The following is a 21233-nucleotide window of genomic DNA, read 5'->3' on the forward strand; positions in this document are numbered from 1 at the left end:
ATATATGCAGGAGCGCATATTTAAATGACTTTATGGCCATATTCAACATCAGTTCATGACAACTGCTAACAAATAATACGTCAAATATTTATATGTATGAGGTCTCGCCCACCTCATTGAATATTACACAACTAATATGAATTAGTCAATTTGTATTATTACTATTAAATAAGAGAAAAATTCGTACCGGCACCGGGGATCGTGTCCCGGCATGGCTCACGTTGGTAAGAGTGCTCAGCGCGCAGAGCTGAGAGGTCCTGGGTTCGATTCCCGGTGCCGGTACGAATTTTTCTCGTATTTAATAGTAATAATACAAATTGACTAATTCATATTAGTCGTGTAATATTCAATGAGGTGGGCGAGACATCATCCATATGAACATTTGATGTTATAAATACATTTTTTCCGATTTTGAAGAATACCTTACTTGTGCAATTGAGAAAATATAACCATTTATTCTCGTTTGGATGCATTGTAGGCCCTAAATGATTTTATATTTGCATATTTGTTCTAAATAGTAGTTCAAGATAAATAAATTATAGTGTATGTCAATGTCATTCGCAATATTATACAGAATTAAATTATTGTGAATCACATATAATTTATAATGAGAAACCATTTTTTGACAGCTTTCATTCATGATAATTGCATAACAATATGAAGTTCCACTACTTGTGAATGTCTAACCTTCAGTTCGGAATCTTAACATGTTCAGTTGCAAAATTAATAATCACAAAACAATCATGTTAGTTCAGCGTCTGCAGCCCAGTCAATGACTTTTGCTAACCTTTATCTAGCAGTGTTCAAGTATCCAACATGTAATTGCGACAGTATTAAAACATATATTTTTAAATATGTGAAATAATAATAATAATAATAATAATAATAATAATAATAATAATGATGATGATGATGATGATGATGACGATGATTACACAATGCACATTTACGTGTCTGAATTCATATTGAATTTACAATAACAATATTAATATATTTTATTAAGCACATTCATGTTCAGTGTAATTATCAACAAGTTCATTTTTTGCAGAGTACAACATGGAAATGTGGATTTGCAAGCATATTTATTCTCACGATCCTCAACTATCTGCTGTCTATGTGGAATATTTACTACTACACAGAATGTTACGTACAAAAAATAAACACTATTCATCTTCTGCACGAAGGGGAAGTACAACAACAAGAGGTACAGAATCTCTTTGGCGTACAAGAATCCTTGCCCGCAATTAACAACCTTCCATCAAGCACCATGCGGCCAATGCCACTACAGCTCAACACCACTTTCGATATAAACTTGAGACTTGGACGATGGGATACAAAAAGACTTTTCAAATTCTTCGACTTCGTTGTCACAGGAGACAGATTTGTAGAATTAACAGACTCCTATAGTGTCTGCCTAGCTACACAATGCTCTTTGGACAAGATTTACTCGCTGGTTGAGGTTTCAAAACATTGGACAGCACCGATTTCATTGTCTGTCTTCGTCACCGGACAAGAATTCATACTTGCCGAGATGTATATCTTGTACTTGAGACAATGCTTCCCAGAGATCAGGGACAGAACTAGCTTCCACTTAGCATATCCTTCTGAATACCCAGCGACACGTGATATCACCAAAATTGTTCCCAACAACCAACTTAATTGCAGCCACCCAGAACAGGTGTTATCGGAGCTTCTAAAATTCAGGAACCCTGTAATGATGGGATGGAGGGAAAGGTATCTATATCCTCAAAATCAGATGAGGAATCACGCTAGAAGGAATTGTCAAACGAAATACGTGTGGCTTACGGATGTGGATATAATACCGAGCATAGGAATGGCGGACAAACTTGAACATTTCCTGAAGGAACGTGCTGATACAAGTAGGACAGCCTATGTTATACCAGTGTACGAGCTGGATGAGTCTGTTAGCTTCCCGCAGAACAAGGAGCAACTGTTAAAACTGATCCAGAAGAATAAGGCAAGGCCATTTCATATGTCAATTTTCAAACCTGCGCAAACACCAACACATTACTCAATGTAAGTAAAAAATCAGTTTTGACTCTTCATTTGTATCTTCTGTCCATAGTTAAGTTTATTTGTAATTCATTTCTGCACATCTTAATTTCTCATATTTTATTCACTCGTGTTTTCAGAAACCATTCTCAAATGTCAAAATATATTCTGCAAATGAATGTCTTATATTTCTCTATGGTCACCAATATTCAGAAATTAAGAATATTTTCCTTTAAAAGCTACAAATTATTTTCCATTCAATGGATAACAACCAGGTTCATCTAAATATCATTCACGTATTGATCTGTATTTGCTAGATATAGTGAGAATCACGTAACTGCAGTTCCTAAAATTCTAATTTGGCCGTCTCATCAGTGTTGCCAACCAATACCAGATATCACCAAAGAGGGTAAAATCACAATGCTACTTACTGAAATAATAATAATAATAATAATAATAATAATAATAATAATAATAATAATAATAATAACGTATTAACAATAACAATGTCTTGCTTATTTAGCACATCCCATCTTTATGTTGCGAGATGTTTGCTAAATTCTTCAATAATTTATGAAATAGCATATTTTCCTCCTGGACTTCTCTCACATTATGTTGGTATAATTAGGATCAGTATTATCTAATAATGAAATCTATTTTGTCTGGGAACATGAAATTCATTGCTTTGACTAAACAGTTTACGATTCATGAGACCTAACCTAAAATATATTTAATTGGTTGCATTTACATCAGTTTCCTTTACTGAAAACCGAAATTTTTGCTGCAAACAACCAATAGATAATAACTGCCAGTTGTAGTATTTGTCACTACCGTAGTTTCCCCTAACAATGGTCCACATTTGTCACATTTTTCTTTGTATATTTAGTACTATTCATCCAGATTAAGTAAAATTTGGCTTCGGACGCTTGTAAGTGTATATTAAATAAATATTGGCATATATGTTTGAAATTATTTAATTACAAGTATTAAAAAATAATGGTACATAGTTGTATTCTGAGATTCCCAACTATGGTCCACTCACATATTCGTGCCTTAAAGCATGAATGGACTATAGCTGGAGCTGTATTTATCCATAAATCAATACATTGAGCTTCTAATTTAAGGATAGAAACATAATCTAGCACAGATATATTAAAAATAAATGAAAAGTACATGGATTCTTTTTATTAGTACACATTACATAAACACTTAATAAACAAGTGAAACCTGAAATTCATTTTTCTGCAATAAAGAACAACTACACTCACCGGCAAAAAAACCGGGTCACCTAAAGTTTCTCAATTTTTTATGAGGTGAGAATCAGAAAATCCTTTATGAAATGAAGACAACATTGCTTCCCAGAAAAAAAAAAACTTATTCATTATCATTTGCGCTATTATTTTCAACGCCAATCAATGGATATGATTAAAAGGTATAAAAACTTACAAATTATATCAATTTTCTTCCAAATGTTCAACTGATTTTGTGGCCACCCAGATGTTGGTAATAGCGGATATTGCCTCCCCGTGACTGTATGAATGTTACCATTCGCCGATTCAACCCTTCGATCAGATACTGGATGTCAGTCTGGTCGATTCTATTCCATTCTTTACTTAGAAAATTTCGGAGCTGCTGTAAGTTGCTGTGAGGAGTTAGGCGACTTCTAACTTGCTTCCTTAGCAATTTCCATACATGTTCAATAGGGTTTATATCAGGACTTCTTGCTGGCCAATGTTATCCTATTCAAGCCAACGTCGTGAAGGAACTCATCCACGATTCTTGTAGCATGAGGGCAAGCACTGTCATGCATTAACAGGAACTTTCCACTAATAAGTGGGGCATATGGTACCACATGTTAAATTAGAAGTTCTTCGATGTATCTTGGAGCAGTCATCAATGAAAATAAATTCTGTGTGAGCTTCATATGAAATGCCACCCATACCATTACTGATCCACCTTGGTAACTGTCACGTGAACTGAAGGTACATGAAGAAAAACGTTCTCCTTCTCTTCTCCACACTCTTTCACGTCTATCTGTAAACTAAATCTCGATTCATCTGTGAAGAGCACTCGTCGCCACTCCCCCAGGTTCCAATTAGCATGACTGTGAGCAAAGCGTAATCGTTCAACATGATGTTGCTGGAGCAATCTGGGCCTTTAGCTGGTCTTCTGGAATCAGCCCACATTCATCCAGACGTCCTCTTACAGTTCTCTCACTCACGTTAACTTTTCTTATTTTCTGAAAGGCTCTTCCGGTCTGAATAGCTGCGAAATGGCGATTTCTTAATGTGTTTAGGATAATAAAATGGAGTCACGAGCCGACGTTACTCGTTTTCTCCCTGAACCGGGTCTCCTGGAATAACCTCCTGTCTCTCTAAAGCGATGGTACACTCGTTGTACGATCGATCGAGGAATCCCAAGAACTGCAGCCACATAACGCTGACTATTCCCACCTTCTATCAATGCAACCACTTTTGCTGAATCGGTAGGACTTAGTGGCATTTTTATACAATAAAGTACTCCAATACTGCCTCAAAAGAGCTTACCAGTCTGTAGACATCTTCAGCTTAGCTCGAAATGAGTCCGAAAAGTTTACACACAATATTACAAGAAGAACGAATCTTCTTTTCAGATCATTGTTGGCAATTACGTATTAAGTATTACATTGTTACGTATCACAAAATAAATGAATAACTAAATGAACTTCGACACACCTACAATTATTTAAAAAATGCTACAATTTTCAAAAATTTTAAATAAAATGTAGTTGGCCCGGTTTTTTTGCAAGTGAGTGTATATTAAAGAACAAAAGTACGGTATCAAAATTAACTAACACATTCTTTGCAAAATATTATGCAAATAAATTCACTGATAATGTTTAGTTATCGTACTGAGAACTACATTCATTAGGCTTATTTCGATCCTTTGAATCTTCATTTTTCTTGTAATTCTGAAATTGAAAATAGATCTCCCTTTTTCGAGGCGCATTTGGGGTCTGCAATTTGTTTCATTATGTTTTCCTTTCTATAGAATAAAATGTCTTCCATTTCTCACCACCTCAGTAATTGCCGCTTCTTACTATATAAGAAACAGCAGCTCCATTGTTCTTCACTACCAAAACTTTCCCTGGCCCCAATTCCTCCTCATAAGTATCTATCATATAACTATGAGCCTTTAGCATTATTTTAACAGATTTCGTCTCTTTTCAACAACTGACTCACTGTCTGTAAATATGGAGAGTGCACCGGAAACATCATAATCTGTATCCAATTCAATTTCATCGCTCTCATAGTCACTTGCAGGGACGGTTGTTTTCCTTCTACCCTGAAGTTTTTGTTTTATCGGACCATCATTCGTGATAGTACTATTGATGCTGGAACAGAATGTTTCTTTGTTTACTGGACTATAATGTTAAATGGTGTTTTAGAATATACTGAGATACCGTATTTGCAGAAGTAAATAATCACTTTGATCACATTTTATTGAAACAAATATTTCAAAATGAAATACAAGTATGGTCCACGGAAAATTGTGGTACATAATTGAGGACTGACTTCTAGCCTTGAGGTTAAACATTTTTCACGCAGAGTCCTTGACCTCTGCCAGTGTAATTATCACGTGAAAGTAAACACTATATGGCCAGGTTTAATTGTACAAAAAATCATATATCTATAACGTACCAGTTCTACAGAGTGTAGAGCTTAATAAAACAAACAAGCACAAATTGAATGGGAAATTACGGTACTCAAAATTCTAAAAGAAGTTGGTAAAAGAAAATTCAACCTGAGAGCTAGAAAATCACTCTAGTCCACCTGCATATGTAGTAATGGGGAAAGAATTGTTAGGTTTCACACTTAGGATATTAAGTAAGATGATCCGGACTATAGTCTAAGCATGAAATTTTAGTGATATTCACTCTTATAATTGAGACATGCTTATTGCTTTAACCTTTTTTCTTTAATTAAAGATATTTAATTCTTCTCTAATAACTTAATTTCATCCAAATTTCATTTATCTGTATTCCAAGATGCATGTAAATGTAATTCCATTCACCTTTTTTCATCTACTCTTACATTTCTCATTTAAACCGAAATTCAAGTCCATGCAGCAGACTTGGGAAAACCTACTTTATTATTATTCTAGAAAATATTCGTTTAGCACTTTGTCATGTTACCCTTTAATTCTTTATTTAAAAGTCTTTGATTTACAAAAAATATGATATTATTCTCTTACCTTCTCGCTCACTTTTATCCATAATAATTTTTTATAGATGGAGAAAAATTAAAGTTTAGGACTTGAGTTGAAGAAATATATTTCATCTGATGTTTATATTATTCGAGGCATTTATAAAAAATAGGAACACAAATCACATTGCAGAATTTAAGATCCTTCAATGTCCTTATGTCGCCCTTTTTATTAATATTGATTTTAATTCCACGGGCAATATTGACGTTAAATATCGCGTTTCGAGACCTGAATCCTGGTCTTAGTCACTGAAATAAAACCTATTTTAATTAAAAATAATTTATTCCCACGAGGACTGTGTATTGTCTTTTGTTATGTCAATTCTTTTTTAAAGTTGATATCCGTAAAGCTATTCCTAAGAACAAAAAATCAATACTTCGGTCTATATTGCTTTGTATTGTTTCAAATGGCGTCTGATTCATGTCAACATACTTCTGTGCAGATGGGAAGAAAACATAAAAGAGGGACACAACCCTGTGTACGTGAGCCACAATGTGACCGGCTGCCCTGTGTTTTACGAACCCTTCTACGTAGCCCTTGCTTCGGTTCCGGAGTACGACGAACGGTTCATTGGATATGGATTCACTCGTAGCACTCAGGTAATCATACAGACTTTTCATCCCTTCCCTGAAGTAGATTATCGATGGACTAGTCACTTTTGGTGAGGGAGGGAAGTCTAATTCCAAGGCTACCATATTAATGATAAAACCTATCTTCTGCTTTGTAGTTAATACAAAATCTTCTTTTCGAGAGAAAGTTGTCCATATGTCGAGTATTCGAAGTACTGTAAATTAAATGAAGAGTGTAACGTGTGTTTTCTCAACATTTATACTTCTCTTTCTATCACAATTTCTGCTTAATTCAATGTTCAATGCTTGTATACTGGCCACCCTATCCCATTATATCCTTATGAGTGGCGACTTATTGGTGTTACTTATGAGGTTCAAACCTGTCTTCGGACAGTTAACTAAAGAACAACAATGCCCATATCGTCTGCGTACAAAGATCTGAAGAGACCTTCATAGCATCAAGTCTTTAGCACTATTGCAAAATCCGATGACGATGACAGGATTTCATTTTTGTATTGAAATTAGGGTCATTGCAAAAGTATTGCATCATGATATAAAAAATATATTTCCTTGTTCATAATCAAGTGGATGTAATGATTAGGTTTCCAATTTATAAGCTTTTTTAGTTCATTTTAGCCTTTCTGTTTAAAGAAAATAGCCCTATTTTAGGTGTTTTAATATAAATATAACACACGATCTCTCGTTACACAAAAATGAAATAATTAGTCATGAAAAACAGACCTACTTATTTTTCCACTGGTCAGTCAACTGAAATATATGACACTTTTTAAAATAAGAATGCTGATTACAATAGACCGTATAAGAATCACATGTCCAAATTTTTTGGTATAAATCTTTTTCTATTGGCCGCTTTGTACGAGTATGCTGAAAATATATTTTCAACAACACAGGATGTCACGGAACAAATTGCATCGCTGCCACGAATGTTGGATTCCAATATTAGTCTCTCAATTTAGATAAAACATAAAAGGGAGAAGGAATTAAATCACTTCGATGTGCTCAATTCGAAAATAATAATAAATAATTTTAGATACAATTAAAATCCGATTATCAGCATAAATATTGAATAATTGGAAGATGTAAGTTGTATCCCAGACAGGGAATTGAAATAGGGTTTTGTCGGCTATAAATGCTGGCGTTCTAATCGCAGAATTAACCAGTTTTAACTCCCGGTGGTCCAGAATACGAGTAGAAAGCAATTAGCCAATTGAAATTAGCCAACAGAAGGCCTAGTGTGAAAACTAATATTTACTTAACTGTTTATTGCATGCCTACTTACTTTCGAGAAGTTTGACAGTAGAATTTTTCACTATGTGACCATGTGACTATGTCTTCGTACCCTGATTCCTCATAAAGTCATTTTTCGCAAGCAAACATTCTGATGGGGACAGATAAAAAAGTTATTTTTTCTTCCACCATATTAATAATGTCTAAACAAGTGCTTGTGCAAATTTTGCCCACTCGAACGCAATTACGAGAGCCGTAAGAATAAGTTTCCCTGAAAGAAAAAAACACAATTTCACTGAAAAAGAATTATTGGAACAGATACAAAAACTTTTGAGCTATTTTTAAACATATTCCCCACTGAAATTGAGACATTTGTTATACCATGGGATCGACAGAGAGATGCAGACGGCTGTTACACATTGGTTCCGAACCCAGACAGCAGAACACAAGGCTATGAAAATTGATCCCACGGTATGACACATGTCTCAATTCCGGTGGGGAATATGTTGAAAAATATCTCAACAATTACTGTATCTGTTTCAATAAATCTTAGAATGAAATTATGTGTTTTTTTCTATAAACAGCCCTAGGGAAACTTATTTTTTGCAGCCCTGGTATTTACGTTTGAGTGGCCAAAATTTGTAAAGGGACATCATTTTATTTTTACTAACATTTTTATTATTAATTTGGCTATACCTCTGGATCAACGCCGTTTGCTGCCCCCTTACACATCTGGAGTTCCATGATACTGGCGTAATGTACAAAGAAATCACTTTACTAGATATAGGAGGGAAGAAAAGAAGTTCATCTATTTACGTAAACTAGCAAATATCGCTCTTTTGATTTTGATCATTTTCATTAGGTTTTTGTTTAATCAAAAAACAGTAATACAATATTAACAATAAGTGTTTTTACTCACGAACTGAGCTGTCCATGTGGACGTATTCATCGTGCAGTGTAGGCCTGTATTATAATGTCTACAGCACATTAGCGTACAATATAGAGAATGAAGTTAAATTGAAAAATAATCATAACATGGATATTTAAACACATTTTTTAAAGTGGTGGCCATTCATTTCGATACAGGCTTCAGTTCTATTGTGCATATTATCGCACTATAAACTATTGTACCTAATCCCAATTACCAGTTTCGTCCTTCGGTACTAGTAACTCATGTTGAAATAATTCTGTACCTGCTCTATAAAAGAGTACCTTACGTACTGTAAATTCAATCTTCACTTCTGCCCGATGCGAAAAGATAAAATTACTGAGACATACTATCTACTGTCCGTCCAAGTGGTTATGTCGCAGGGTCGTAGAATGGGAGGAAATCACGTGACAGTTAACACTTAACGAGGCCCTTTTATTTAAGTTATTTTAAACAGTTGTATAATATTACGTAGACGTCCAATTCCTAAGAGAAATTAATGTTCTCAGGAAATAGCTAAGTCAACCCAGCCATTAGCTGGCGAATAAAAGCTGATGGGGGAAAACGGGATACGACGTAGGCAAATAGACGACAGTACCTGTGCGAAAATGATTCAATATTGAAAGCTCTTTCGTCACTGGAAAACGCGAATATACTTTTGGAACGTACTGTTTACTATGACCGTATGGCTACTATGACCGTATATGCGGTCTGGGATCTGTGTGGAGGAGGGTTGAACTTCATTAGTAGAAGGGGTGGGAGTGAAGTACATTCAAAAACTCAGGTACAATAAAAATTGAAGTAAAAATAAAATAATGTCCCTGTATAAGTACTTGCTTCGACATTGTTAACATGTTGATAGAAAAAAAAAGGTTTTATCTGCCCCCATGAGAATGTTTGCTTGTCAGCGTATCCCATACTGTGACTGAGTGATCAGGCGGTTCGGATTCGAGTCCCGGTCAGGTCTGGGATTTTTTATTGAAATATCCATAGTGACATTTGTGGCGGACAAGGTCGTAGTTGGGGTTTTCTCGGGGTTTTCCCGTTTCCTCATATAGTCATATTCCCATACATCATTCCGTCAACATTTATCCATTTCGTCATTCCATAGTACTTCCCGTACGGTGGCAGGCGACGCAAAGACGGGGCTGATTTAGGAGCGAGGGGGATTGCCTGGTCGAAACTTGGGTACGCAGCGAATCTTAGTGTAGTCAATCGCTGTGGGTTTTGGAATGCGCTTAGGTTAATGATTAGCGCAATAGATCATGAAAGGTCGCCGTGCTGGGTCATAGTCACCCTCCCGAAATTCCATTGCATTCCATCTTTCAGTGTGATAGTTCACTTTCGTCTCCATCTGACTGACTGTTTACAGGCCTTTCCCGCAAATCTTGCATCAAGATGATTGTTTACCTATCTGTACGTACAGAATGAACCGTAAGTAGCTCAATTGTTTGGGATATTCCAAGCAAAGAAGTGTAATACAAATTTATTTTGCTCCCTTTTGCTTCCGTTACGGGAAAAAAAAAAATGGTTTTATATTAAACATTTGACAGAATATTTTGGAAAAGATATTGAATTAATTTTCAATATGCTCAGTTAATTGAAGAGAGCAGTGTATTATGATAATACATTATTGTCCTTCAAATGTGCAGACATTTGATCCTAAGAAATGTAGCTTTTCTTTCTGCAGAATAATTTTAAAATGTAATTCATTCTGACAACGCTGTAAAGATTAACACCTGGAGAGGGGCAGATATGTAGGTTTAAGTAACCTGAACAATTCACGTGTGCTTTTGTGAGATATGGATGAAAAAACGAGAAATGTAAACATAACACATACAATTTCGATTTCGCTTTTAAAGACGACGGAAAATTTGATTTCTTTTATGTAAGTTTACCAGTTACTACCTACTTTAAAAATGAAAGTGGGAGGAAATTATTTCTAATTGGCTGAAGAAAATGCTTGTAATAGGACAAACGGAGTTTTTTAATCATTAAGAAGATCTGTTTAACGAATAATAAACTTTTCTTATTGCTTGTCTTCACTGAATATTCAATTAAAATTAAATCGAAGGGTTTAAAAATAATATTTGCTTTGTTACGGCACGCGACACATAAACTTCCAATTTCCATTTCTATAAGTTCTACAGTACGGGAATCTGCGACAGGTTAGTTAGGTTAGTTTAGGCTTTCCGTATGCCTTGCATGTACGAATCTGTGACAGGTTAGTTAGGTTAGTTTAGGCTTTCCGTATGCCTTGCATGTACGAATCTGTGACAGGTTAGTTAGGTTAATTTAGGCTTTCCGTATGCCTTGCATGTACAAATCTGTGACAGGTTAGTTAGGTTAGTTTAGGCTTTCCGTATGCCTTGCATGTACGAATCTGTGACAGGTTAGTTAGGTTAGGTTAGGCTTTCCGTATGCCTTGCATGTACGAATCTGTGACAGGTTAGTTAGGTTAGTTTAGGCTTTCCGTATGCCTTGCATGTACGAATCTGTGACAGGTTAGTTAGGTTAGTTTAGGCTTTCCGTATGCCTTGCATGTACGAATCTGTGACAGGTTAGTTAGGTTAATTTAGGCTTTCCGTATGCCTTGCATGTACAAATCTGTGACAGGTTAGTTAGGTTAGTTTAGGCTTTCCGTATGCCTTGCATGTACGAATCTGTGACAGGTTAGTTAGGTTAGGTTAGGCTTTCCGTATGCCTTGCATGTACGAATCTGCGACAGGTTAGTTAGGTTAGTTTAGGCTTTCCGTATGCCTTGCATATACTAAGTAAAGTGAAATGAGTGTTTCGCGTTCATTTTCAAGTGTTCTGCCTCTTTATTTCACGTGTTAAACAATAACTTTTAGTTTTAAGGGAAAAATTGTTCCGGAGCCGGATATCAATCCCGAACATCAGGTTGAACGTACCAGCGCTCTACCGACTGAGCTGCCCGAGATCTCCACACAAGCTCAGTCGGTAGAGTGCTGATACGTTCAACCAGAGGCCCCGGGATCGATATCCGGCCCCGGAACATTTTTTCCCTTAAATTATTCAAGTCTGCTTCACAGAGAGCTTTATCTGAAAAGTAGACTTGCATAATAACTTTCGGGTTACCTACATCGATCAATTCTTTCTAATTTTTAGCTATTTTCAAAAATGTTTTGAAGTCATCTGACGTCCTACTTGTATATGAATTCTTCACTTTCAAAACTACTTTCCCTCTGAAAAATAGACCATTTCTCCATTTCTTTGCCCAAGAAAACCTTCTGTGTCGCGTGCTATAGACAACAATAATCTTTTTAATTTAGTTTTTTAACGTAAAATAATCATATCATATTATTTTTTCCAGTTTCAAAATTTTGTTCTTCTAACGTGAAATAAGTAACACCTATTGTTTACATTCTGCAGAATATTCAATTGAAATGGAAGTGTACAAATATTTCTTACTTTTTTACAAATGCCTTTGGACAACCTGGAGGTCCAATGCCACCCTCACATAAGCCCGCTATCGATTCCTATCCTGAGCAAGTTTAATCCACTCCCTGCCATAATATCCACACTCCCTCAAATTAATTTTAATATTATCCTCATATCTACGTCTCGGCCTCCCACCTAACACTTTATATGCATTTCTGGATTCGCCCGTACGTGCTACATGTCCTGTCCGTCTCAAACGTCTGGATTTAATGTTCCTAATTATTATGTCAGGCGAAGAAGAGAAATATCTTAATCTTTTAAATTTGGTTTCAAATACGAGTGTCTTATGTTGTGTGCTTTCTAAACATTTAATTAAAGTTAAATTGAAGAGTTTATTTTAAATTTTTCAAGATTATGTTTAAAGTAGAATGAGCATTGTTCATCCTCCGTTCTCTAACAAAGTTTAAACAGAAACATTAAAAGCTATATCATCTCTATTTTTTCTTACTCCTCTATTGAAAACAAGCCAGGTGAAGATGTTGTTCAGAGCAACACAATCTAATGTCCACTCTCTACTTATTACAGCGTTGCACAATCGCACAATACAAGTATTTTAAAAGACATGTGTTACTGGAAAACTATCCAACATGTAGCAAAATGTTATTTGATTTTTTTTGTTGCTCTTCACTAAAGATATCCACCAGAATAAATTATATTATTTACGGTTCACCCTGTCCACTCTCATTTAACGAAATTCATCCTTTACTGTGATTGTTTACATATTTATGTATTTGGCTGTCTGTATACTCTCATTTATCGAAAGTCTTCCTCAATGTGATTGTTTCCCTAATTGTCTATCAGGCTGTATGTATACTCTCATTTAACTAAATTCATCCTTTACTGTGATTGTTTACATATTTATATATCTGGCTGTCTGTATATTCTCATTTATCAAAAGTCATCCTTCTGTGTGATTGTTTACCTATTTGTCTATCTGGCTGTCTATTTACTTTCACTTAGGCCTATCAAAAGTCATCCTTCTGTATGATTGTTTACCTATTTCTGTATCTGTCTGTCTGTATACTCTCATTTATCAAAATTCATTCTTCAGTGTGCTTGTTTACCTGAAAAAAAAAACACATTTGTTCATCTGGCTGTACCTTCATTTATCAAAAGTTCCTCTTAAGTGTGATTTTTTACCTATTTATCCATCTGGATGCCTTTATACTCTCATTTATCAAAACTCATCCTTCAATGCGATTTTTTACCTATCTGTCCATCTGGATGCCTGTATACTCTGATTTATCAAACGTCGTCCTACAGTGCGATTGTTTACCTATTTGTTCGTCTGGCTGTCTATATAGTCTCATTTATCAAAGGTCATTCTTCAATGTGATTGTTTACCTATTTGTTCATCTGGCTGTCTATATAGTCTCATTTATCAAAGGTAATTCTTCAATGTGATTGTTTACCTATTTGTTCATCTGGCTGTCTATATAGTCTCATTTATCAAAGGTCATTCTTCAATGTGATTGTTTACCTATTTGTTCATCTGGCTGTCTATATAGTCTCATTTATCAAAGGTCATTCTTCAATGTGATGGTTTACCTATTTGTTCATCTGGCTGTCTATATAGTCTCATTTATCAAAGGTCATTCTTCAATGTGATTGTTTACCTATTTGTTCATCTGGCTGTTTATATAGTCTCATTTATCAAAGGTCATTCTTCAATGTGATTGTTTACCTATTTGTCCATCTGGCTGTCTGTATACTCTCATTTATTAGAAGACATTCTTGAGTGTGATTGTTTACCTATTTGTCCATCTGGCTCTCTATAAACTTTCATTTATTAAAAGTCATCCTTCAGTGTGATTGTTAAGCTATTTATCCATCTGACTGTCTACAAATATACTCTCATTTATCAAAGGTCATCCTTCATTGTGATTGTGTACCTAATTGTCTATCTGGCTGTTTATATACTTTCATTTATCAAAAGTCATTTTTCAGTGTGATTGTTTTCCTATTTGTCCATCTGGCTCTCTGCATATTCTTATTTTTTTTTATAAATAAACCACAAATGTAATTCTTTACTTTCTTGTGCATCTGCCTCCTAGTGTTATACCTATCACCATAAATGCAAATTGGAGTGTGATTGTATATCTGTCTGTGTGTTGTATGTAGTCCTTCCGCACAAAGTCATTTGTCAGTAGGATGTTAATTTATGTATCTGTTTTACTGAGTTAAACGTTCATGCCTAAATAATACATATATGATTATAATAACTGACTTCACGACTCGCTTTACAGGTTCATGAAATGCTGGCAGCCGGCTATCAGTTCCAAGTTGTGTCGCCTATATTTTCCTGTCACTGGGGATTCCAGTCACTGAGTAAAAGTTACAATAATTGGCGACACAAACAAGTGGACAAAAATCACATGCAATTCAGGCAATTCAAAAATGAAATTTACGCACGCTATCCAAAGACGAATCACTTATGTACAAAAAATAAGCGGTAGAACCTTCTTGAATTTATAACCCAGTAACGACATACGTTCATAGCACGGTTGTGTCCAAGTGGCCATATTGATATCAATACTTTGTGGGCCTATATATATATTTTAGATTTTTATAACACATTTACAATTACACAAAATTAAATTTAACGTAGTCTACATGTTTACACACATGTGGGCTGTGAAAATCCCTGTGGACAATTCTGAATGTTAAGAAAGAGACTTATGGGCCTTCCATCGTGTTCTGGTACTTATGATTAGTGCACGCTTGAAGTAGCAAGACAGTGAACATATCAGAGTAGGCGACTAATCTGGTAATACCTATCGGACATGATTATAGAATCTTTATGTAGTTCTTAAACATTGAGCTGTTAAGTTGCAGGATAAGTTAGTATCCCAAAAGCCTATTCCTGATTACATTCACCCTCGAAGTTTAAAAGCACGTAGATCTGAATGATATTTTGAATTATATATAAATACTATATATACTGACGGGGCTTTTTAAGGTTTCCTATTTTATAGGTAAATTTTAATTTTCTTTAGCTTCATGTATGTTGGAGAATCTTAATATTTAGTTAAAGTGTCAAGATTTACAGTCCGATGCTTTACTGTGTCTATTTCTTTCATTCATAATTTCTGCCCAAGGGTAGGTCTTTCACTGTAAAGACAGTACTCTCCAATCTTCTCTTTTTCGCCTTCCACTTAGTGCTCGCATACGATCCATTCTGCATGTATATAGGCCTACCATTTCTATTCCTACAACGATATAAGTAGTAAATATTTTTATATTGTCCTAGTGCAGTGATCATCAACTCGGCCGAAAGCGGGCACGGATGCTCAACACTGCTCCCGTGCAGGACAAGAGGGCATTATTTCATCCCCGACATTATGCAACCCTCATTTCTCGTTCAGTAGTGACTCTTGGCAGAAGCTAGCTGCAATGTTGAAAAGAAGTAGTATGTCTCAACTGTCGTCGTCTGCTTCGGAAATAATTTCATTCACAATAAATTTCAAGATTTGAACGTATGGAGTCAAATTTCAAGATTTTCATAGCGTAGTGTTGGGAAAGGTCGTTCTTTTTCCGGAACTTTTCCGAGTGTTCCAGTTCCAAGAAAGTAATAGTTCCAAAGAACAGATCCGGAATAACAACAAACGTCTGACACAATGTCATAATCAACAATAAAACCCCGATTATCCGTCACCCTATTAACGGATTGGTGGATTATCCGACTGTCTTTCTCGCTCGCAGAAAAAAAATAGGAAGTACTGTACATTATATTAGTACGAATTTTTTCTACAAAGTGTTTTTTATAAACCTTACCCTTACGCATTATGGCCTACTCTTCTAGTGGCCGTACTGTTTAACTTCTAGGCAAAATGTCTTCTACAAATGTCAAAAGGAAACATGTTGTACAATGGAAAAATAATAAGTAATTGGGTGGATTGGGAAAAGAGAAAATGTGGTTCATCTCACATCACAATACGAGATATGAATTACAACTCTAAGCGATTTAGGCTAATGAAAAGCAAAATATAAACTGTATAAAATTTGTAAATCTATAACATGAGACCTCTACTATTTCTATCTTTCCACAGACAGTCGTCATAAGGAGTTTTCTTGGCCATTTAAACCAGTCGTTGAAAACCAGTCATAAGTACAATAAATAATGTTATAATAACTGACTTATCGGAAAATCAAACATGAATTGTAAATAAAAAACAGACTTATATTATTGAACTTCTCATCCACTCCTACCGTAATAAAAGAAAAGACCGTGGAGTGAAATTACGAAAATATTATGTACTTAGTTTATGAAAACTTTTTATGGTGCGGATTAACCAATATTTTTCGATTAACCGTTCACTCCACCCCATTTATTACCACGGATAATAGAGGTTCTACTGTATATTGTTTCGGAACTAATTCAGTTTCCAAAAATCTTAGACCATAATGAATTCGAACCAGAACAGCTGTTATTCAGGTGTAAGTGCAGCAATTTATACAAACTATAAAACATCTCAATGGCTTGATCATTCCTTTTGCAAAATAAAGGATATTATTATATTACTACGTGATATTAATCTGTATTAAAGCTTCATTATTTTATTGGTAACTAGCCGTACCCGTGCGCTCCGCTGCACCCGTTAGAAATAAATATAAAGTAATTACATAATTAAAATAAGACATTTGATCCAGGGAAGATTCGTGTTTGGTAGAAGGATAAATCGTTTAATTTGTAACTTAATTTAAATTGTATTTAAATAATTAAAATGCGGTCATTTTGGTCCAGAGACCACTCATTTGGTGCAATGACAATTCCTTTAACATGTTTCTTAATTTTTATTACATGCATCCATACTTTAATGAACACTGACATATCATTTAGATTTAATGTGTATAATTTATTTTACTTGCTATATGTTTCCATTGAATTACGATAATAACTTAATTTTAACCCTTGTTTTCTACGTATTCAGTAAATGGCGCTTGGGCCACTGTGGTTCTGAACCCTTCAAATAACTTAAATAACTTAAATTATATTATATTATATTATATTATATTATATTATATTATATTATATTATATTATATTATATTACATTATATTATATTATATTATATTATATTATATAAAAAATGTGTTGATAACGGATGTACCCCGATAAGTAAGTTTTTAATTTGTTATGGGAGCTCTTGAATCTCAGGAGGAACAAATTTTATTTTACAACAGCGCAACGTAACCTGCTTGGCTCATTACACAATTCTTTTGCGTTGCATTTAATGCATATGTATTTTATGTATTTAACACGATTCAATTGAGCATTGTTAAAATTTGGATTATAAAATAATGGAATGCTAAGCTGACATATTATTACTGCATACTAAATCAATACACTCTTGTGGTTCGTTAATTCTATGAGATAAACATTATTTTAAGAAATACAGGAAACGAATACACAGAATAGCCTATCAAGTTGTTTGTGCATAAGAAGCTATTTTAATCTTACCTGTCCTCAATTCACTCCGAAGTTACTGTAATAACATATAGCATTATGTCCATATAGAGAAAGTACACTTTCCAATGGTGAAATAATAATTAATTACACAAATCGGTTAATTTAGCTTCCGACATTACTTCATACAAACACAGAAACATTCTCCTTAGGCTATGATTCATAGCTTTCGATTGTTGTTTACCAAGGCCCCTTATAGACGAATTCATTTGTTTATTTCATTACACCGCCTTAGACGGCAGTTATTTTAATTTTGAAACTCATTTATCTCATTAAATATCAGTCCTATCAAAATTTTTCAAAGAATAAAACTTATCGGAAATGATTTTTAAAGAACGTTTTGTTATGTAACATTTTTCACAAAAATCAATAATAAGGGATATATTTTGATTTATTTAATTCAGACCCCCTTTTAAATAATGTATTATGAATGTCATATAGCCTAAAATCTAAGTTACAACGCACTTAATTTATATTCCAATTTTCATCGAAATCGGTTCAGCCATTATAGCGTGAAAAGGTAACAAACATACAGACAGACATACAAACAAAATTTTCAAAAAAGCGATTTTAGGTTTCAGGATGGTTAATTATATATGTTAGGACCAATTATTTTTGTAAAATCGAAAATTACCAGAATAATTTCGGCTAGGTACAGATATTATTAATATAGATAAACATAGAGTTTAGTTGGGCTACATTTGCATTTTTATGTTAATACAGTATATACACATTTTATAACACAATGCAATACGCTATATATATATATATATATATATATATATATATATCTTCTTCACTGGATATAATAAAACAATGACTTTGGAATAATAATGATACGCACAATATTACAATTTGAAATTTTATTTATTCCTTTCGCTATATTAATAACACATACTATAAATGAAGATGATTAGCCAATCAGAATGATTATTTAATATTGAAACACGCCCTGAAAATTCATTTCGAACTTTCCCCCTCATTTTGATCTGTGAAGAAACTACTGTACATCCATGGAGAATACTTTGCCTGGAACTTTTATGGCCTCTGAGAAAGTATCTAGAGTGTTCCAGACAAGATGGGTGGAAGGATGTTAATCAGTACTCCGGTTCCCATGAAGAACAGTCCGTCAGGAATTCCTACTGTTGTTTTGGAACAGAGTGTTCCGACCTGCTGATGTTTTTTTTAACTTTTCCATGCTGTGCATGTTCGGATTCACATACTTATGCAAACAGTTATTTTCCTTAATGAAAAGAAGTAAATTTCATCACAGAAGCAATTCATCTGAATACAATCTACAAAATTTCCTCAGTGCATGCACTGCCCAGACCATAGTGCATAATATTGAGCAAATAGTACACAATAAAGGGGCCCAAAGTCCCGTAAAATTGGCATTACTGAAGATCAGAATTTTCACTAATTACCTATTAATGCTCTATCAAAATGATAGGAAAAAGTAGAAATCTAAAATGCAGCATTTAGTTTTGCTTGGCGTTCATTTCATCCCTTATCAATCAATTGATAACATACACGCAAATATCAGTATTAGACAATCACATTACTATAAGTTTAATTTGATCAATATGAAAAACAATTATCAAAAGAAAGGAGTCATCACCGCAAGCCTCTGCTGTGCCCGTGGCAGTGAAACATCGGTGCAACGGGCAACAGGGTAGGGTGAGATGACGTCACAGGGCATCGAGTTGATGATCACTGACATACAAGTTTTTTATTAATTTGAATATTTAGTATTTAATTCAAATTGTGCCAGGAATATGTAACAAGTTTGTGCTACCGTTATTTAATGTCTTAGTCTATTTCTAATTAGAAAGAGTCCACTGCAAGAATGATGCATGTCATTTGGAATACATTATTCAGGAGAAGCAATTGAAAGTTTGAAATGCTTAGCGCTCAAAGCTTAACTGTGATTTTCCGAACATTACTGGACAATGACTATCAGTGTTAATGCCGTATAACTCTGTATGTACATACTATATGTCTACAGTCTTGGTTCATTTTCGACAAGAAAGTGACATTCATCATTCTTGCAGTGGACTCTTCATATGTAATATATAAATAAAATTTACATTCATACATTCAAATCATACCCAATGTCTTGCTCATTAAAAAAGAGAGACACCTCCACTTCACGGAATCTCTGCTCCGTTACCACACACTCGGTTGTTCGGGGCAAGTGAGCGATCTAGGGAGATGCACATTGCAGATCAGTTGATGATCACTGCCCTAGTGTATACATCGTGTTTGAAATTATATCATCAAATATAAATAATGATTATTATTAATGGAGAAAAATTCACTCCAGCACCGGGAATCATTAATAACCAATGGTAACCATAACAGATTATTCTGTTGGACCAAAAACATAATCTTTACGTAGATATAAATAATGGTCAAGTTCCGAAATTTAGCCTTTAAATAATTAAATTATGTTTTTTCGACTAATGTTTTAGGATTTTTTGGGATATCAATCTTCTGTTTTGGAATTTATAGATTTTTACGGAAAAAAGTGGAATATAAGCAACATTAAATCTAAGCATAACAACTGACACTCTTTGATTGAATTTCGCCTGTTCGGGCAACTTCAGGTCTCATGTTTTGTTCAAGTAATCCTGTTTCAATTACGTGATGTTACAGCCTTACTAATAATAACAGTAATCTAAATTTGAAGGCTAAAGTCTATACAATTACAAAGCTGACATAAGTTACATATACATATTGATATCAGTATTGCTAATTATGAACTTTATATCAATGTTATAATATTTGAAGTTATTAATTATATTTAATAAGATTGTACATTTGTCGGAAAAAAAAAGTGGCCGCACTCGTGAACAGCGAATATTTTCTAAGTCCACTTCGGGTCCGGCGATGTTACACGATGCATATGCTTGTAGAAGCAGTTCCGAAACTATGAAATCGTTCCATATGAGTGTCACGTAGACCAGCGGTAGAGTCCTCACTTAATGATTCCAAAGTTCTAAGTTCGGGCCTTATTCAAGCTTTCATATTTTGTAATCGTTCTTTAGCGATATAAATAATATTCAAGTTACCACATATATTCTGCTATCGTCTTTAGAGGTATAATATTATTCAAATTATCATTTATATTATGTTATCATTCTTTATCGATATCAAGTTGTTTATATTTTGTTATCGTTCTTTTAGCGATATAAATAATATTTAAGTTATCATTTGTATTCTGTTATCGTTCTTTAACGATATAAATAACATTCAGGCTATCATTTATATTCTGTTATCGTTCTTTATCGTTATAAATAAT

The 21233-nt window shown here is 34.3% G+C and overlaps 1 protein-coding gene across 1 annotated transcript; it reads left to right on the top strand.

Annotated features, from left to right (window-relative positions):
* The first annotated feature begins 211 nt into the window (after positions 1-211).
* LOC138709940 (beta-1,4-glucuronyltransferase 1-like) lies at positions 212-17203 on the top strand. The gene is made up of 4 exons (XM_069840628.1): positions 212-220; positions 1049-2037; positions 6701-6857; positions 14712-17203. The coding sequence occupies exons 1-4, from the start codon at positions 212-214 to the stop codon at positions 14919-14921; spliced, it is 1365 nt and encodes a 454-aa protein (XP_069696729.1). The 3' UTR covers positions 14922-17203.
* Positions 17204-21233: the final 4030 nt, after the last annotated feature.

The sequence above is a fragment of the Periplaneta americana genome, chromosome 12 (genome assembly GCF_040183065.1).
Source record: "Periplaneta americana isolate PAMFEO1 chromosome 12, P.americana_PAMFEO1_priV1, whole genome shotgun sequence".
In the NCBI taxonomy this organism is placed as follows: Eukaryota; Metazoa; Arthropoda; class Insecta; order Blattodea; family Blattidae; genus Periplaneta; species Periplaneta americana.

What these genes read in the sequence shown, in the direction of transcription:
- LOC138709940 (XM_069840628.1), top strand. An exon ending in ACACCAACACATTACTCAAT is followed by an intron (nt 2,038 to 6,700) that starts GTAAGTAAAAAA and finishes ACTTCTGTGCAG; the next exon opens with ATGGGAAGAAAACATAAAAG. An exon ending in GATTCACTCGTAGCACTCAG is followed by an intron (nt 6,858 to 14,711) that starts GTAATCATACAG and finishes CTCGCTTTACAG; the next exon opens with GTTCATGAAATGCTGGCAGC.